At 36.3% G+C, this 19,731-nt stretch overlaps 1 protein-coding gene across 2 annotated transcripts; it reads right to left on the reverse strand.

Annotated features, from left to right (window-relative positions):
* Positions 1-2,376: 2,376 nt before the first annotated feature.
* Positions 2,377-19,472, reverse strand: NME5 (NME/NM23 family member 5). 2 transcript variants are annotated; one of them, XM_028528594.2, is made up of 6 exons: positions 19,412-19,472; positions 18,663-18,838; positions 13,468-13,673; positions 12,727-12,827; positions 9,659-9,777; positions 2,377-2,628 (listed from the first exon to the last, which is right to left on the reverse strand). In XM_028528594.2, the coding sequence occupies exons 2-6, from the start codon at positions 18,789-18,791 to the stop codon at positions 2,545-2,547; spliced, it is 639 nt and encodes a 212-aa protein (XP_028384395.1). In that variant the 5' UTR covers positions 18,792-18,838; positions 19,412-19,472; the 3' UTR covers positions 2,377-2,544. The 2 variants fall into 2 exon arrangements, with proteins under 2 accessions (XP_028384395.1, XP_035870725.1); XM_036014832.1 differs by lacking the exon at positions 19,412-19,472 and adding an exon at positions 19,301-19,351.
* Between the last annotated feature and the right edge of the window lie 259 nt (positions 19,473-19,731).

Genomic DNA, 19,731 nt, shown 5'->3' on the forward strand with positions numbered 1-19,731 from the left:
GGGGAGGTAGGGTTTTGTGATTTGCTAGATGGCTGTAAACTGCTTGACTAGTTAACTATCTGTTTCCCTATACCACTTGTTCTGACTTATTAGCCTTTTTCTTTTTTTTATAATAACATTTACTGAGTGCCTTTTTAAAAAAGATTTTATTTATTTTTAGAGAGGGAAGGGGGAGAAAGAGAGAGAGAAACATCAATGTGAGGTTGCTGGGGATCATGGCCTCCAACCCAGGCATGTACCCTGACTGGGAATCAAACCTGCAACACTTTGGTTCGCAGCCCGTGCTCAATCCACTGAGCTACGCCAGCCAGAGCTTGTATTAGCCTTTTTCAATATCAGTCTTGATGTAGCTTCTTCTAGAATTCTCTAGTTGTAGGACTTCCTTCCATTCAGGCAGATTTCAGGTGGTTCTATATGACGGTTGTTCTGTAGTTGAGTTGTAATTTTGATGTGGTTTTAGGAGGTAAATATTGTTTACCTATGCTGCCATCCTGACCAGAAGCCTCTTTTATCTCTTTTTTATCTTACAACAGTTCCTCCTCGTTTCTATTTGTCTTATTGACTTTGACTTTTTGAAGAGATGAGGCCAGTTACAATCTGGATTTTCTTAAGGTAAATTATAATTTCTTTAATAAATAATTTTGTAACTTTTAAAAAACTAGTACCTCAGCACAAAAACGTAATTGAGAAACACTAATCTAAGGACTATTTATTTGATAGAGTGATCAATCATTCCATATTGCCCAGGAATGAGGTGGCTCCCAGAAAATGAAGGACTTTCACTAATACGACCAGGAAAGTCCCAGGCAAGCTAGGATCACTGACTGGTTACCCTTGGAGGGCTCTTATTAATGTTGAGGAAATAGTTATATAAATGATTGGTTAAAACCACAGCTTGGTTCTGCCCGTTTTCATCATATCAAATAATTATTTATATATTTATACTTTTTAACTAAACAGTCTGAACTGTGCATTAATTGTGCATATAGATATAAGATACATTCTTGGGGAAATATCATAACTAAAATTCCATTTCTTACTCCCCAAACTGAAAAAAAAAAAGTAACAACATAAAAACATTGTGCATAAGCCTTCTATTACATAATGTTACGTAATTGTTAAAATCATACCCTAAACTGACAACCAATGCAGTACATGACTGCATAGAGATACCACCAGGGCAGGTGAAAGTCCGACAGGCACTGGGTGAGTTTGTGCCTCACTGAGGGAAAAAAAACTAAACATGGGCAAAGAACATGCTAAGAAGCTGAGAAGCAGAATGTCATCATATGCATTCTTTTTGCAAATGTGCTGGGGGGAGCACAGGAAAAAGTACCCAGATACTTTAGTCACTTTGTCAGAGTTTTCTGAAAAGTGCTGAGAGGTGAAAGGCTATGTCTGCTAGAGGAAGGAACATGTATCAAAGAACATCCAGGTTTATCCATTGGTGATGCTGCAAAGAAGCTGGGAGAGATGTGGAATAACACTGCTGCAGATGACAGCTGTGTTCATCAGGCTGTTAAGCTGAAGGAAAAATTTGAAAAATACATTCTTGCATAAGACTATGCAGCAAAAAAGGGAGTCATCAAGTCAGAAAAAAAGCAAGAAAAATGAAAAGAAGGAAGATGAGGAGATAGGAGATGATGATGATAAATAAGTTGGTTCTAGTTTTTTGGGTCCATAAAGCATTAACCTCTCTGTATACAACTCACTCCTAAAGAGAAAAAGATGAAATGTAAGGCTAAGCAAGACTTGTTTTTAAACTGTACAGCATTATTTTGGTACAATTAACAAACTACCAAATGTGTTAAATGCTAGCTAGCTCTGTCCTGGTGGTATTTTTAATAGCCACTAGCCTTGCCTGGTACACTACAGGAGTAGTAAATTGGCATAGAAGTTTAAAGTAAGTTCCTATTGGTACATAGCACAAATCAGTTACCTATATATAAGGATGATAGTTTTTCACCTTCCTTTGTCTTTGATGCATCATCTATGAATTAATTGCTGTTCTGTTAATTGAATACCACTTTGTAAACCCCCCCAAAAAGCTGCAGTTGGTTTGCTGACATTCTAAATGCCTCTGAATAAATACAATTTTCTTATTAGAAAAAAAAAAATCAGCCCTGGCCAGGTGACTCAGTTGGTTGAAGCATTGTCCTACACACCAAAACAGGGAACATACCTAGTTTGTGAGATTGATCCCTGGTCGGGGTGCATTATGTGAGGCAACCAATCAATGTTTCTCTCTCTCCCTTCCTTTCTCTCTCTCTAAAATCAATGAATGTATCCTCAGGTGAGGATTAAAAAAAATAATAACCTAAACCTATATTTTACTTAGTGTTATCTGCTGCAAAAAACACAATTATCCTTTTAAAAATTATGTTTAAGATATAATTTATTTCACATGTAGTTACTTAAGCCCTTAGAAACTGTGGTTTTTATTTTATTTTATTGTTTTTTAATTAATTAGTTTATTTATTTTTTAGGTAGAAGCATGCCTTTTGCAGTGAGATTGTGCATGATTTGTTCTTTGGAGGACTTTATTTAATGAGGTTCTTCTGCAAATGTGTGGTGACAAAGTTTAGGTTTGTTGGGATTATTTTCCAGCAGCCAATTGGCTAGCCAAATCTATGGAAAAAAGAAAAAAAAAACTCTTAATAAACATTTAAGTATTTTCTTCGATATATAGTATCTCAATTTAAAACTTAAACAGTTTTCAAAATCACTTTAAGAATAATGAAAAATGACCATTAAAAATTGGAAACACTAAGTTTTATAGTATGCGAGATTGTCAAGTATAGGCCCAAACTGGAAAGGAATAAGTAAAACCATCTCCATTCACAGATGACATGATTCTACATATAGAAAATCCCAAAGAATTCACAAGAAAGCTACTAAAGCTAATAAATAAATTTTGCAAAGTTATAGGTTACAAGATGAACACAAAAAAATCAGTTGCTTCTATTCACTGGCAATGAATCCAAACTGGAAATTAAGAACACACTTTCACTCTGACCAGGTAGCTCAGTTGGTTGGAGCATCGTCCTGATATGCCAAGGTTGCAGGTTCGATCCCCGGTCAGGGCACATACAGCAGTCAACCAATGAGTGCATAAGTGAGTGGGACAACAAATCAATGTTTCTCTTTTTCTATAAATCAATCAATAAATTTTAAAAATTAACAAAATCTTAAAACAGAAATCACTTTTAACAGCACTGAAAAAACAATTATCTAGGAATAGGCTTAACTAACTTGTATAACTGAAAACTATAAAACATTGCTGAAAGAAATGTAAAGACCTAAATAAAAACATCCTGAGTTAATGGATAGAAAGACTTAATACTATTAAGATGTTGAGATATCAATATGACCCAAAGTGATATGCAGATTGAACACAATTCCTATCAAATTTCCAACAGTCACTTTTGAAGACATGAAAAAGTCAATCCTCAAATTAATATAGAATTTCAAGGGGCTCTCAATAGCCAGAACAATTATGAAAAATAGTAAAATTGGAGGATCTTCTGATTTTGTTCTTCCCAATTTCAAAAGTTTCTGCAAAGCTATAGCAATCCAAAGAGTGTGGTTCTAACATACAGACAGACAGACAGATTAATGGAATAGAACTGAGAGTCCAAAAATAAATCCTGACAGGCATACAAAAATTAATTCAAAATGGATCAACAACAGAAATATGAGCTAAAACCATTAAAATCTTTTTAAAAAACACAGGAATAAATCTTTATGACCTTGGGTTTGGTGATGAATTCTTAGAGATGACACCAAAAGCATGAGCAACAAAACAAAAACTAGATAAATTGGTTTTCATCATAATTTTAAAACTTTTATGCATAAAAACATTATCAAGAAAGCAAAAAGACAAGCAACCTACAGAGGGGGAGAATATCTTTGCCAATCATATATCTGATAAGTGTTTAATATCTATACCATATAAAGAACTCCTACAACTAAAAACATTTAATGGGCAAAATCTTTTTTTAAGTGTATTTTCTTGATTATGCTATTGGTTGTCCCATTTTTTCTCCCCTTTATTGCCCTCTACTATACACACCCCATCCCACAAGCATTCTATCCCCTTAGTTCATATAAGTTCTTTGGCTTCTCCATTTCCTATACTATTCTTAACCTCCCCGTCTATTTTCTACCTACCACTTATGCTTTTTATTCCCTGTACCTTTTTCCCCATTCTTCCCCCTCCCCACTGAAAACCCTCCATGTGATCTCCATTTCTATGATTTTATCCCTGTTCTAGTTTGCTTAGTTTGTTTTTGTTTTCAGGTTTTGTTGATAATTGTTTGTTGTTATGAACAGTTGTTTACTGTTCATAATTTTGATATTATTTTCTTAGATAAGTCCCTTTAACATTTGATATAATAAGGGCTTGGTGATGAACTCCTTTAACTTGAACTTATCTAGGAAGCACTTTATCTGCCCTTCCAATCTAAATGATAGCTTTGCTGGATACAGTAGTCTTGGATGTAGATCCTTGCCTTTCATGACTTCAAATACTTCTTTCTAGCCCTCTCTTGCCTGTAAGGTTTCTTTTGAGAAATCCACTGATAATCTTTTTTTTTTAAAGATTTTATTTATTTATTTTTAGAGAGGGAAGGGAGGGAGAAAGAGAGAGACAGAAACATCAATGTGCGGTTACTGGGGGCTGTGGCCTGCAACACAGGCATGTGTCCTGACTGGGAATCAAACCTGCGACACTTTGGTTCACAGCCCGTGCTCAATCCACTGAGCTACGCCAGCCAGGGTCCACTGATAATCTTATGGGAACTCCTTTTTAGGTAACGGTCTCCTTTTCTCTTGCTACTTTAAGATTCTCTCCTCTTTAATGTTAGGAAATGTAATTATGATGTACCATTCTGTGTGCTTCTTTGGGACTCTCTGAGCCTCCTGGACTTCCTGGAGGTCTACTTCCTTTGCCAGATTAGGGAAGTTCTTCATCATTATTTTTTCAACTAAGTTTTCAATTTTTTGCTCTTTCTCTTCTCCTTTTGGTACCCCTATGATTCAGATGTTGGAACATTTCAAGTTGTCATGGAGGTTCTTAAGCCTCTTCATTTTTTTTAAATCCTTGTTTCTTCATCCTGTTCTGGTTGAATGTTTATTTCTCCCTTCTGCTCCAAATTGTTGATTTGTGTCCCAACTTCCTCCCCTTCACTGTTGGTTCCTGGTATATTTTCCTTTATATCACTTCGTATAGCCTTCACTTTTTCCTCTATTTTGTGGCCATACTCAACCATTTCTGTGAGCATCCTGATTACCAGTATTTTGAATTGCACATCTGATAGGTTGGCTATCTCCTCGTCGCTTAGTATTTTTCTGGAGTTTTGATCTGTCCTTTCATTTGGGCCATATTTCTTTGTCTCAGTGCACCTGTTACACTGTAAGGGACGGAGCCTTAGGTATTCGCCAGGGCTGAGCACTTCTGTGTTGTGTTATTGTATGTGGGGGAGGGGTCCTAGAGGGAACAGTGCTGCTTGTTTGGCTCTCCACCGGCTTTCAGTCACTTCCCCCACCACCTACAAGCAAACTGGGCCCTTCTGGTGCTGATTCTCAGGTGGGTGGGTTTATGTACATTCTAGGGTCCTGTAGGTCTCTCCAATGAACTCTCCTGTGAGGCTGGGAGTTTTTCCCACCACTACAATTCCCACAGGTTTTTAAGCCAGAGGTTTTGAGACTTTAGTTTCCCATGCTAGAACCCTGGGTTGTGTGGTAATGGGCAAAATTTTTAACTTGAACAGACATTTCTCCAAAGAAAATATACATATGGCCAATAAGCACATGAAAAGATGCTCTACGTCATTAGTCATTAGAGAAATGCAAATCAAAACCACACTGATGCTCTGGTCAGATGACTTGGTTGGAGTGTGGGACCATCCAACTATGGGAGGCAACTGATGATTGTCTCTCCTCATTTCTCTCTCTCTTCCCCGCCCCCTCCCCCGCTTCTCCTGAGGGGCGTGGCTCAGTGGATTGAATGCCGGCCTGTGAACTGAGAGGTCGCTGGTTTGATTCCCAGTTAGGGCATATGGCTGGGTTGCAGGCTGTTTCCCCAGCTAGGGCCATGCTAGAGGCAAGCGACTGATATATCTGTCATACACTGGATGTTTCTCTCCCTCTCTCCCTCCCTCCTTCCCCCCTCTATAAAAATAAATAAATAAAATTTCTTTAGAAAGAGAGAGAGAAACATCGATGTGCAGTTGCTGGGGGCCGTGGCCTGCAACCCAGGCATGTGCCCTGACTGGGAATCGAACCTGTGACACTTTGATTCACAGCTTGTGCTCAATCCACTGAACTATGCCAGCCAGGGCTAGAAATAAAATCTTTAAAAATTTAAATTAAATTAAAAAGCATATCCCCAGGTGAGGATTAAAAAAAAAAAAAAACAGGATGTGGAGAAACTGGAAGTCTCATACATTGCTAATGGGAATATAAAAAGCAGTCACTGCACAGAACTGTTTGGTGGTTCCTCAGAAAGCTAAACACAGAATATGACCCAGCAAATCCACTGTTAGGTATAGCCCACAGAACTGAAAACAGGTATTTAAACAGATATTTGTATACTAATGTTGATACAACATGAAGCACAATAGTCAAAAGGCAGAAGCAACACAAGTACCTATCAACAGATAAATGAATAAACAAAATATGATATATACATACATGGAATATTATTCAGCCATAAAAGAAATGAAATTCTAATACCTGCTACAACGTGAGTAGACTTTGAAAACATTATGCTAAGTGAAATAAGCCAGATATAAAAGAACAAATATTCTATAGTTTCACTTACATGAAATATATAGAGATTACATTACTAGGGCCTAGAGGAAGGAGGTAATGGGAAGTTATTGCTTAATGGTTACAGAGATTCTATTTGGGGTGATGAAAAACTTTTGAAAATAGGTAGTGATGATGATGGTTGCACAACACTGTTATTATAATTAATGCCCCTGAACTATAATATACACTTAAAGATGGTTAAAATGGTAAATTTTATGTCATACATATTTCCTACAAAAAAAACTAGAAAAAAGATTTAGTATATACAAAAGTATTAAAATAAAACTATTTTGCATAGTCAACATACAATTATTTATTGTGGTTACTGTTGTTAAACACACAGATCCATGTAACAGAATATATGCTCAGGTAGAGAATATCATATTAGTAAGTAAAGCTTCATAAATCAATGTACAAGGAGAACTGGTCAGAAAAAAAATCAATTTAAATCTTCATCTTGCATTATATACAAAAATAAATTCCAGATGCATGGGGAAGTTAAATATTTCCCCCCTTGCACCCCATGTAAATATATATATTTTTAATTTTACTTATTTATTTTTAGACAGAGAGGAAGGGAAGGAGAAAGAGAGGGAGAGACACATCAATGTGTGGTTGCCTCTCATGCGCCCCCTACTAGGGACCTGGCCTGCAACCCAGGCATGTGCACTGCCTGGGAATCGAACCGGTGACTCTCTGATTCGCAGGCTGGTGCTCAATCCACTGAGCCACACCAGCCAGGGCCAGGGAAGTTAAATATTTTTAAAATCTAGGAAAAAAGTTATATTTAGCAAAACTTTCAATGGGATAGGACTTTCTTAACTTAGATGGTAAATGAAAACCCACAATAAGGAAAAAAATCAAGGTTTGACTTATAGAATATTATTTAAAAGGCAAAATTAAAAGTTAAACAAAAAATTGCAGCAAATATGATCAAAGGTTAATATAACTAATATATAAAGTACTGTTACAAAACTCCCAAGTGAACAAAAGATAAACAGATAATTTACAAAGGCAAAAATACAACCAAACATAAGGAAAAATAGTTTAACCTTACCAGTAATATACACATGGAAGTTAACACAATTAAAATATCATCTTTCTTTGCCTACTTTGCCTGCTACCATATCAGTCCCACTCCTACTCTAGTGTTTTCTTTTGTTTTTTTCTTCCAACCAGATTCATTAACCTAATAAAATTCTATGTACAAAGCAAGCTGGACCTACAGGTGCAAAACAAGAACTTTTCTCAGTCCCTCGGGTGTCAAAAGAAGCTTACCCTAAAATTAACACAGAAGTGTCCAAAGCACATTCAATGAATACCTAACTATGGAAACTTTAATACTGTGTGAGATAATCAACATGGATAGGCCTGAGTCCCTATGACAGGCTGCTGAGAACTGGGATGAGAGGTCGAGAAGCCATTCTGTGCACTGACACTGTGATGCTATCATGTTTCCAGATTGTAATATTCCTATTGCCTGATTCTAGACATGCCACAAGAATATCAGTAGGGCCAATTTTGTTTGTGAGGCTATCTAATAACTTACTATATGTTAAGTAAATAAGGTAAAAAGTATCAAATACAGTAGTGTGTTTAGGAGCTAGTGTCTGAATGTATATGTTTTAAAAAGATTTTATTTATTTATTTTGAGAGAGAGGGGAAGGGAAGGAAACAGAGGGGGAGAGAAACATCAATGTGTGGTTGCATCTAGCATATCCACTACTGGGGACATGGCCTGCAACCCAGGCACGTGTCCTGAATGGGAATCGAACTGCCAAACACTTTGTTTCGCAGGCCCATGTTCAAACCACTGAGCCACACCAGCCAGGGCCTTGAATGTATATGTATTTTTAAGTATATACAGATAATGTGCTTATACAGGGATGGGCAAAAGTAGGTTTACAGTTGTTCTTGAAACTTGGGAGTTTATTCTTGTATTCAATATGATATATTTTTACATATGAACAACTGTAAACCTACTTTTGCCCACCCTGTATATACATAGGTTTTCTCATACAGGTTATACTAGAGGATGGTCACAGTGATTTACTCCAAGGAGTACAGTTGGGTGAATGGCAAGGAGAGTTACTTTTCATTATACAGGGTCTGGCACAAATAATGCCCCTTATTTATTACAAATAATAAACATGTAATTCTGTAACAACATTATCACACTCAAGTACAACATATGACATTTTAGGTGAAATGTTCAAATTAAAGCTATAAATTATTACACCCTCATTATTACCCTACCAATCACACTCAAGGATTACTTCTGCTGGATCCTATATATCCTTTTGTGACTTTTGAATTATACTCTATTTTGGTAGGGCTGTTGCTAAAAGAATCTTCCCTGATTATCTCTGAATCTTCAAATGGGTAAGAGAACCTGCAAAGAAGGGCCCAGGATAACATTTAGCCCTGGACAACCACCTAAGTACCTCTATCCCAATCATTCTCTCTATGACTAAGCAATGTTGAGGCATCTAGAGGTGCAAATAAATATAAGTTTTCAATTTTAAAAACTTAGGTATCATAAGAAATAAAAATTTGAACAAAATTTAAGTGTGTGTATATATACACTTTTATAATTTGACTATGTAAACCATACACAAAACAATGCTAGCAACTGAAAGTATATGAGTATTTAGGAATGATGTGCTTATAGAGTTAAAACAGCAAGAAAATAAGTACTCAAAAGTTATACATACAGAAGTATCTAAACTGTATATAAAAGTTTTTAAACATGACTCTTGATATTTACACTGTTTCAAAGAATGCAATGTTTTAGATATAAAAACTATAGTCAATATTCTTTAGTGTGAATAAAAAGATTTCTTACACAAGGATCTGCTGGTTTTTGCTTACAAAGCTCTGTGAGTCCTTTAAGTAGAGTTGGTGTTACATATAAATTTAAATAGTCCTTAGCAGCTTGTCCAGCTGGAATGGGCTCAACAATCACTGAAATACAAATGTATTTCCATTAAAGCTAACATAAATGATGAGATATTATACAGTCATTTAAAAAGACACCTTCAAAGAAATGTTTAATGACATGAGAAATAATTACAAAGTTTTATTTCTCATGCTTGAGTGCTAGCCTATGAACCAAAAGGTCACCAGTTTGATTCCCTATCAGGGCACATACCTGGGTTGTAGGCCAAGTCCCCAGTTGGGGGCATATGAGAGGCAACCGATTGATGTTCTCTCACACATTAATGTTTCTCTCCTCTTTCTCCCTCCCTTCCCTTTTGTCTGAAAATAAATAAATAAAATCTTTAAAAAATTAAACTATACAAGACTGGCAAGAAACATCAAAATACTAACTAATCATTTATAAGATTCTTTTCTAAAAACTTTAAAAACTTATTTTTTATCCTCACCTAAGGACATGCTTATTTATTTTAGAGAGAGGGAGAGAAACATCAGTGTGAGAAAAATCAGTTGGTTGCCTTCTTGTATTCACCCCAAACAGGGACCAAACCAGCAACCTGGGCATGTGCCCTGACAGGGAACTGAACCTGTGACCTTTCAACTTGCGGGACGATGCCCAACCAACTGAGCCACACTAGTCAGGGCTCAACAAAATTGTGGTTTTTAAAAAATGTATTTTATTTATTTTAGGGAGAAAGAGAGCAAGAGAAACATCAATGTGTGGTTGCCTCTCACGCGCTCCCAACTGGGGACCTGGCCCACAACCCAGGCATGTGTCCTGACTGGGAATTGAACCAGTGACCCTTTGGTTCGCAGGCCACCACTGAATCCACTGAGCCACATGAGCCAGGCCAAATTTGTTGAATGAATGGAATATAGCAAGGCTTTACCGACCATCTTATTATAAGGGAAATGGAAGAGTACTACCTTTTTCAAGGGTTGGGATATGTTTTTGAATATATTTTTTAAGATTTTATTTACTTATTTTTAGACAGAGAGGAAGGAGGCAGAAAGAGTGAGAGAAACATCAATGTGTGGTTGCCTCTCATGTGCCCCTACTGGGGACCTGGCCTGCAACTCAGGCATGTGCCCTGACTGGGAATTGAAATGGTGATCCTTTGGTTCACAGGCCTGTGCTCAATCCACTGAGCTACATCAGCCAGGGCTGAATATCTTTATAATTTGCTTTAGTCACTCATCACATAGTTTTACACATAGTTTTTGAGTGACTGCTATACAACATAGAGCTCATATCACAAACTGAGAACTTACACCAAAAGAACTTCATATTCCCACAGCAAAGGATCTGCTGCTTCCCAAATGTCTAACTATATCTCTTAAATTCATGTCTAGAAGATTAATTAATGAGTAATATAAAAGGCAACCTAAAATAAGGGTTTAGGGATATAACCCTATGAGTAAGAAGAGCTTCCAAATATATCTTCTACTTAAGATAAAGTGAGTTTTTATCCTATTTTAGTGAAAAGCTAAAGAGGAAAATTGTAATTCACTAGTAGGACTAATCCTAAAGTACTACCAGATTAAAAAATAAAATCTCATGTTTGAGATATACTTCAATATAATATGAAGCAGAAGAAGTACGAGCAGAGGTTATAGGTGAAATAATACGACCAACCACAATTGTTGAAATTGGGTGATGGGCCTATTAAGGGTTTATTATATTATTCTATCTACTTTTGTGTATGATTGAAATTTTCCACAATAAAGAGTTCTAAAGAAAAAGATAACTAAATGGAATATGTGACAGGAATTAGATCAGTTAAAATAAAATATGTAAGTAGGCAGATCCTTTTTTATACAAATATCTAAAAAACAGTGTTTGTTTAAAAAATCACAGCTTTTGCCCTGACTGGTGTAAACTGAGCACTGGCCTGCGAACTTAAAGGTCACTGGTTCGATTCCCAGTCAGGGCACATGCCTGGGTTTGGGGCCAGGTCCCCAGCTGGGGGTGTACAAGAGGCAACAGTGTATCTCTTACATCATTATTTCTCTCCCTTCCCCTCTCTCTAAAAATGGATAAAATCCTTAAAAATAAAAAAAAAAATCACAACTTTTAAATAAACAAGATAGTTCTTAGTTTTCTTGTTATAAATCTTCAGTATAAAATACTGAGCAACAAGTCTAAATAAGTTAGAAAAAAATAACATGCCAAAAACAAATTCAAAACACCCCGATGCTTTACATTTTTTTTTCATAATAAAAATCACCAAATTTTCTTTCTGCTCTAACATTATTAAAAACAAACTTAAAAACCTCAGTGCTGTCTTTATTGTGCCAACTTCTACAAGATTTATAACCTTCATAAAAAGGATGGAAACAAACAAAAAAGCCTGAGCATTATTAATTTCACAACTGCCTGTTTGTTAGGCAAACGGTAAACTGTTAGAGAAAATGGCAAATCAATCATAATTTCCAAGGGAGATTCTTTTTTTCATGTGTAACAAACTTCACTGATGCACTGGGTGTAACTAAAAGGAATTAAAACACAGAAGGAAAAAGGAAACTCTAAATATGTCTAGTCCAAGAGAAAAGAAAAAGTAAACTCTTCTCAAAAGATTTCCTAGCCCTGGCTGGCGTAGCTCAGTGGATGGAGCGCGGGCTGGGAACCAAAGTGTCCCAGGTTCGATTCCCAGCCAGGGTACATGCCTGGGTTGCAGGCCATAACCCCCAGCAACCGCACATTGATGTTTCTCTCTCTCTCTCCCCCTTCCCTCTCTAAAAATAAATAAAATCTTAAAAAAAAAAAAAAAAGATTTCCTAGGAGGCAAAATCTAGTTCTGAGGAAAAATGTTGAGCTTTCCATTATTAGCTTCAAGTTTTAAGTAACTACAACTGGAAAACATGACTAAATATATTGGAGAGAAACTGTTATCTTTCTTCACCGTTTCATCCCAAAATAAAAGAAAAACCAAACAATAAGGAGATCAATTGACTAATAACTCATCTGCAACTCACCTTCAGGAAACATGAATCGAATTTCTCTTTCTGCTGTGGCAAAATCAATACTCCCATGAAGGGCATTCCTTAGGTCATCTGTCCCGTAAATCGCCCTTAGGCTAAAAGCAAGTTAGAGATGATGACCATCCAATCTGACCTCTTTTTTCTTACATTTTACATATTCATTCTACTCAGGTATTTTACAGAAGCTTTTGCCACTTCTCATATATGGAGGTTTTAAGCTTGAATTTAAGCTTAAATCTATCTAGGTGAGGGTCAAATATATTTAAGTCTGCAGGAGGGATACAATGGAAAGATAGGAGTTCTCTGGATGAAAAAGAGGTGTTTTGTGAGAAGTGAAAAAGCAATATATATTTAAAAGTGCAAGAATTCAATGTCCTCTGGTTTCCAGACATTAGTGATAACACTAAAAATCTGGATTTCTGGTCCTGTATTATCAATATTCTTTTAAAATACCACCCCAATTTCCCCATGAGAAATCCTACTTCAGTGGCAGCTTAATCCCAGAATGAGAGAATAAGGTAATCAACCATAAAGCAGACACTCCCTGAGGCTTTTTGTGGTATTTGGTATTAAGATAGACATTTAAATAGTTAAAACATATATTGAACTTCTCTGCCACAAAAAAAAAGTTAAATTTAGGAAAATTTTCAAATGAAAGGAAATTCTTATTACAACGAAATCAGATTTCTTTTCATTTTCATTATTTGTATTGCATCATTCCCCTAGAAAAATTACCTGTCTGGGTGTGTCTCCTTAGCTACTAAGCTATTACTTGGTCCCAAAAGTTCTTTCCAGTAAGCGATGGCTTTATGTCTAGCTAATATCATGGCAACAAGTGGTCCAGAACTCATGTAAGCCGTTAAATTGGGGAAAAACATTTTCCCATACTGTTCCACATAAAAGTTACTACATTGCTCAGGGCTGAAATGTAGTTTTCTTCTCTATAAGAGAAACAAAGTCAACAAAAACATTTAAAATGACAGTTTAATAATACCTCATTAAGTCATTAATAATTTGAAATTAATACCAATCGGGTTATACATGAGGTTTATTCTTGTCTTATGAAGAAAAGGTGAGGTAAGGAAATTAAATGTAGGCTGTAAATACAATTGTAAGAATTATTTAATCTGCTTAAGAAAAACTTTTCCTGTTTAGCAGCCTCTAACATAGGGTTTGTCAATGACAAATTCATCATATATCTCCTTAAAGTAAAAACACTCCAATCATCAGTATTTTTTGATTTATACTTTATTTTTTAAAATATTTTATTTATTTATTTTTAGAGACTGGAAGGGAAGGAGAAAGAGAGAGAGAGAAACATCAATGTGTGGTTGCCTCTCATGTGGCCCCCATGGGGGACCTGGCCCACAGCCCAGGCATGTGCCCTGACTGGGAATCAAACCTGCAATGCTTTGGTTTGCAGCCCATGCTCAATCCACTGAGCTACGCCAGCCAGGGCTGATGTATATGATGTATATGATGTATACTTCATATACATTAAAGTAATAAAATTGGATATTAGAATATTGCAATTCATTTTTCCTACCTATTGTGGTATTTTTCTATTTATTATGAAATTTTTCTACACTATTTTAGGGAGCTGGTCCACCATGGTACCTAGAAATAACATGCAGTATAATGATTCAGTAAACAAGTTTTTCACTTGAACATGAAAGCTGTGCATTCTTTATTCTGCTTCCGCCATAAAATGTTGATTCACTGTGATCATAAGAAAAATTAGTCAGCACTGCTTATTAGTTTGAAAGAATATAAAATGTTTAGGATAATAAATGTTAGTTTCTTTACAAATGAAAGACTATACAAATGAATCACGAAATTTAAAAAACCACAGAAGCTGAGTCAGCCATTCTTCCAATTGGAAAGCATCATGCTTTCCCTAAAAGCACGTATTTCAGTGTTTATAAAAAATTATACATTACTACTGTTTTTCGATTCCACTAAAGGTGGATCACGAGGAAAAAGGTTCAAAATATCACAAGGGATTCAAAGAAAGATCCTTACTGCTGGCTGGAGTAAGGATGATGACACATAGAGATAAGTTAAAGGCGAAGGCTAAAAATCTCTACAATTAAGATAAAAATCACCCTGACCAGGTAGCTCAGTTGGTTAAGGCATTGTCCCAATACATTAAGGTTGCGGGTTCAATTTCCATCAGGGCACATACAAGAAGCTACCAATGAATGCATAAACAAGTGGAACAAATCCATGTTTCTCACTCTCTCTCTCAAAAAAGAAAAAAAAAAAGGCAGAAGTCCATCTTCTTGCTGAGAGTACAATGTGAATTCTACCAAGTGACTTACCTCTTAAAACTCCTTCCAAAACTATCATGTGTCTTCAGGTTTCAGAAACTTGGTAAAACTGCTTAGTTTGCAGCAAGAAATCTAAACCTCCCAGAGCAAGAAGCTTGAGAGCATGCTTACTTACATGGGTAAGCACTGCATGAACAGGCTCAACTAGACAAGCATAACATTCTCATCAGTCAAGGACCAGTTACTATAAAAAAAAATACCAACATCTGTTCTCATATTGAAATTCATATAGTCAAGAATTAACAGAAATTTGAGAAGGTGCAATAGCACTTGATTTAGTATAATCCTTGATTCTCTTACTTAAAATTAAAATATGACAATATTTGTGATTCTTATACATATTGGTGTGGGTTGTTTTGTGGTTGCTGGCTTAAAAATTAAAAACCTCTTCTGTTACAATGTAAGTAAGCCCTTAACTGTCACATGGCACCTTAAACAGAGGATGTTTCCTTCTCAGGTGTGCTAGTTAATGTGGCACAATTATAAAAATTAAAGGCTCTTCTTAAACTAAAGTTGATGCTGAATCAATTATTCTGTTTAGTTACTTAAAAATTAGATCTGGCAAAATGTTTTGGAATTTGGATGAATATTTTCACAAAGAGAAGCAATGATATTAAACGTCAGAAAGGAACCATTAGCTTGTGAAAAAGGAAAGACTGCCACCTACTGAAAGGACGCATCATTTTTCAGATTTCCCCTAGGTAGGGACAATAAAGCCACTAGTTCAATGAACTCCCAACTGCAGTAAAGCCTGCTTTGAAAGCCTACAGGTGGGGCAAAAGTAGGTTTACAGTTGTAAAACTTAAATAGGATATTTTTATTTCACTTTTATACTTCATTTAATTGTTTTTCTAAAAATAATGGGTGGGGGTGGGTGGAGGTGGAAGAGGGTATAAGGGGGATAAATGGTAATGGAAAAGTACAATAAAAAATAAACCATTCAAGAATGAAATTAAAGGGTAACATACTTACGTGGTTAAAAATTCAAAAGGATATTAAAAGGTGTATACTAAAAAATCTCATGTCCAGCCAGTCCTGTCCTAATGCATGCTATACTTGCCCTCAATAGGTAATCATTTAAAATTTTTGGTTTAATTTATTGACTCAAGACACATCGATTTGTTGTTCTACTTATTAATGCATTCACTGGTTGCTTCTTGTATGTGCCCTGACAAGAGATCAAACCTGCAGCTTTGGTGTATCAGGACAACACTCTAACCAACTGAGCTACCCAGCCAGAACAATAGGCAACCATTTTTTTAATGTTTATCTCCTAGAGCTTCATTTTGCAAATACTGGCAAACATAAATATATATTACTTCTTCTCTATCACAAAAGGTTGCTTACATATTGTTCTACATCTGCTTTTTCCCACAAGACATAGAGAGTTTCCTTATTCTTTTTACAATCAGTTGCATAGTATTCAATTTGGTGGATTTGCCAGGATTTATTTAGCCAATCTTCTTTTTTTTCTTTTAAAGATTTTATTTATTTATTTTTTAGAGAGGGGGAGGGAGAAAGAGAGGAGAGAAACATCAATGTGTGGTTGCCTCCCGTGCACCACCTACTGGGTACCTGGCCTGCAACCCAGGCATTTGCCCTGACTGGGAATGGAACCTGCAACCCTTTGGTTCATAAGCCAACACTCAATCCATTGAGCCACACCACCCAGGCTTAACCAGTCTTCTAAATCTTGGTTGTTTTCAATCTTTTGCTGTTAAATAAACAATAATGTAAAAATAATTGTATATATGTCACTTCCTGTTAATGCATGTATTACATGTACTAATATGATGCAGAATTGCTGGGTAAAAGGGTAAATAAGTGCATCTGTAATGTTGATAATTGCCAGATCCCCTACTACTGGGGTCATGCCACTTTTATATTTTTGCCAGATGCTCCCTCAGTGCTATTTGAATTTGCTTTTTTTTTCTGCTTAGAGATCAAATATTTTTCCATAAGTTCAAGAAGAATCTATGTTTTCCTGTGATCATCTACATGTTGTGCCCATTTCAACTGAATAATTATCTTTTTCTAGGAGCTCTTTATATATCAGGGAGATTTGCCCTTTGTGATGAGTTGAAAACCTTTTTTTCAAGTTTATCATTTGTGTTTTGACTTTGCATATGGTGTTTATCTAGCCATGCATAAGTTTTTTTTGTTTATAGCCCTATCTGTTTTTTTCTTTCATGGTTCCTAGATTTTAAGTTATAGTAAAAAAGGAAGGAAGGAAGGAAGGAAGGAAAGGAAGGAAGGAAGGAAGGAAGGAAGGAAGGAAGGAAGGAAGGAAGGAAGGAAGAAGGAAAGAAAGAAAGGCTAGCCCAATCCAAGACTAAAGAAATTCATTCATCTTTTCTTCTAGAATATATATGATTTTTTAAATACTTAACTTTCAGATCCATTTGCCCATTTATCCTGGTATATATAGTATAATACTTGAATCCACCTTTTTAAAAAATGGCTACTTAGTTTTCCTAACATTTATTAAAAAGTCTATCTTTACCTGAGTCTTTTAATTACTACATGAAAGTATATTTTCTTATACTTTCCTATATTATTTCCTTACACTTTCTTGTACCATCCCTACCCTCAGCCTCCACCTATCCTAAATTCAACCAAATGATATTTCTTCCCTGAAGACTGAAATTTTCTCTTATTTTTAATTGTTGTAAAAGATTTTATTTAGAGAGAGGGGAAGAGGGGGAAAGAGAGTGAAACATCTATCTATCACCTGTTATATGTCCCCAACTGGGGACCTGGTCGGCAGCCCAGGCATGTGCTCTGATCAGAAATTGAACCAGCTAGCTTTTGGTTTGCACACACCAGCACTCAACTCACTGAGTCACGCCAGCCAGGATTCTCTTTTTATTTTTTAAAACACTAACTAAATAGGCAAGAAGACACTGCATAAGAGTAAAACTGGGATTTCAAATAAGAATGCTACAAAAAAAAGGAAGGTTTAAATGTATTCAATTCTATTTTATAATCTTTAACAACGCTCTTTTTACATTTATTTTCAAACTTCTACCAACTGCAGAGTAAATATAAGGCTTAAAACATTAAATATTTGTAATAAATGAAAAAATACCAACAGTCACAAAGTCCATCAATGGAAGACCAAGTAATAAGTAAGTTGTGGTTCACCCACGCAGGGGATATTACACAAAAGTTATGAAGAATAAGCTCAGATTCAGATGTAATGATCTGGAACGCTGAGGGACTTTGTAAAGGTGATCAAGGGAGAGGGACTCTCTTATTTTATTTGGTGGGTGGGATAGGAATGTTTGTGAATGCATAGAAAAATCATGGAAGAACAGAGAGTGTTAAGTGGTTGCCTCTCTCTGGAGACTAGGACTTGGGGTGGGAAAGGAAGTAAAAGAATTCTACTTCTCATTTTATATACTTTTGAAGTATGAAAAAGACTTTTTAAAACTATCAAATATAACTTTTATAGTTAGAATAAATCTATAAAATATAGAATTTTATAAAATATAAAATTTACTTTGGTAAATACTATGGACCTAAATAGGTTAACACATTTACATAAACAAGAAGACAGGATCAGCGAGAGAAAAGACCATCATCATGCCCAGAAATTACCTGAACAATGGTGAATCCAGATCTGATAATTATATCTCGTATCTCCTCCTCTTTGTCAACAATATCTGGTTTGATAATGGCCAGAGTTTTTTCTATATATATCTGAGGTGGGGGCATCGATATTTCCATTCTGGCTTTTTGAGGTACAATTGAAGAGATTCTTGATAGGTTATCAACTGCAATGACATTCATCCCCCCCACCCCAATTAAATGTAATTGTGATTAAGAACATCATTTATTAGGCGCTTGACTTTATTAATTCATAAAATTAGAAACTGCTTTTTCTATAAGCAGTGTCTCAACACAGGCATACTTGGGAGTATTGCAGGTTCTCTCTCGAGCATTACAATAAAGGCAGTGGTAATATTTTTGCTGGTGGGGGGCCTCGCCTTCAGTTTATAAAACATGCAACACCTGCAAAGCATGGAAAGCCAAGTGCAATAAAACAAGGTATGCCTGTCATACGATTTCTCCTTGGTGGTTGTGCCTCGGGATTTCCTAAACAGCTTCAGCGAGATGGAAAGGCTAGGGGGTTGTCTGAGAGTCTGGGACCAGCACAGATTCTAGGAACACCCACAAGGGACCGGGTGGGTAACTGTCTGCAGTACTCCATGGCAGATGGGGCGGCCTCAGTCCACCTGTACTGTGTGTGGGGTCAGGTATGTTTGGAAAGCAAGATCCCTAGCTCCCCTCGATCCCTCCCGGGTGCACCCGCAGATTTCGAGTCCAACGCTGGTCCAGCCACTCACCTTAGCACTTACTCCACCCGTTCGACCACAGCTTGTTGCTAGGAGACCCCAAGCTCAGCCTAGGGACGGTGGCCACAGAGGGCCAATCTCAGCAGCACGCTTCACAGCCCCTGGTGGGCTCCTTGTAACCAAGAAAGGGAGCCAGCCACAGGCATTATTTTCCTCTTACGAATCTTACTTCACTAGACTTCCTCGTCATCATTTATCTTATTTCATCCTCCTACTCATTTGAAGTACACTTCAAAATTATCTTCATTTTATAAATGATGAGATAAATCATAAACACTTGCCCCTCATCCCAAACCATCCCCCCTTCCATT

Source organism: Phyllostomus discolor, chromosome 13, assembly GCF_004126475.2.
Source record: "Phyllostomus discolor isolate MPI-MPIP mPhyDis1 chromosome 13, mPhyDis1.pri.v3, whole genome shotgun sequence".
Classification (NCBI taxonomy): Eukaryota; Metazoa; Chordata; class Mammalia; order Chiroptera; family Phyllostomidae; genus Phyllostomus; species Phyllostomus discolor.

Coding starts and splice junctions, on each gene's coding strand:
- NME5 (XM_028528594.2), bottom strand. CDS start 18,791: ATGGAAATATCGATGCCCCCACCTCAGATATATATAGAAAAAACTCTG. Junction 9,778..12,726: donor TCGATTCATGTTTCCTGAAG/GTGAGTTGCAGA, acceptor TTTGTATTTCAG/TGATTGTTGAGCCCATTCCA. Junction 2,629..9,658: donor AAAAACCAGCAGATCCTTGT/GTAAGAAATCTT, acceptor TTTTTTCCATAG/ATTTGGCTAGCCAATTGGCT.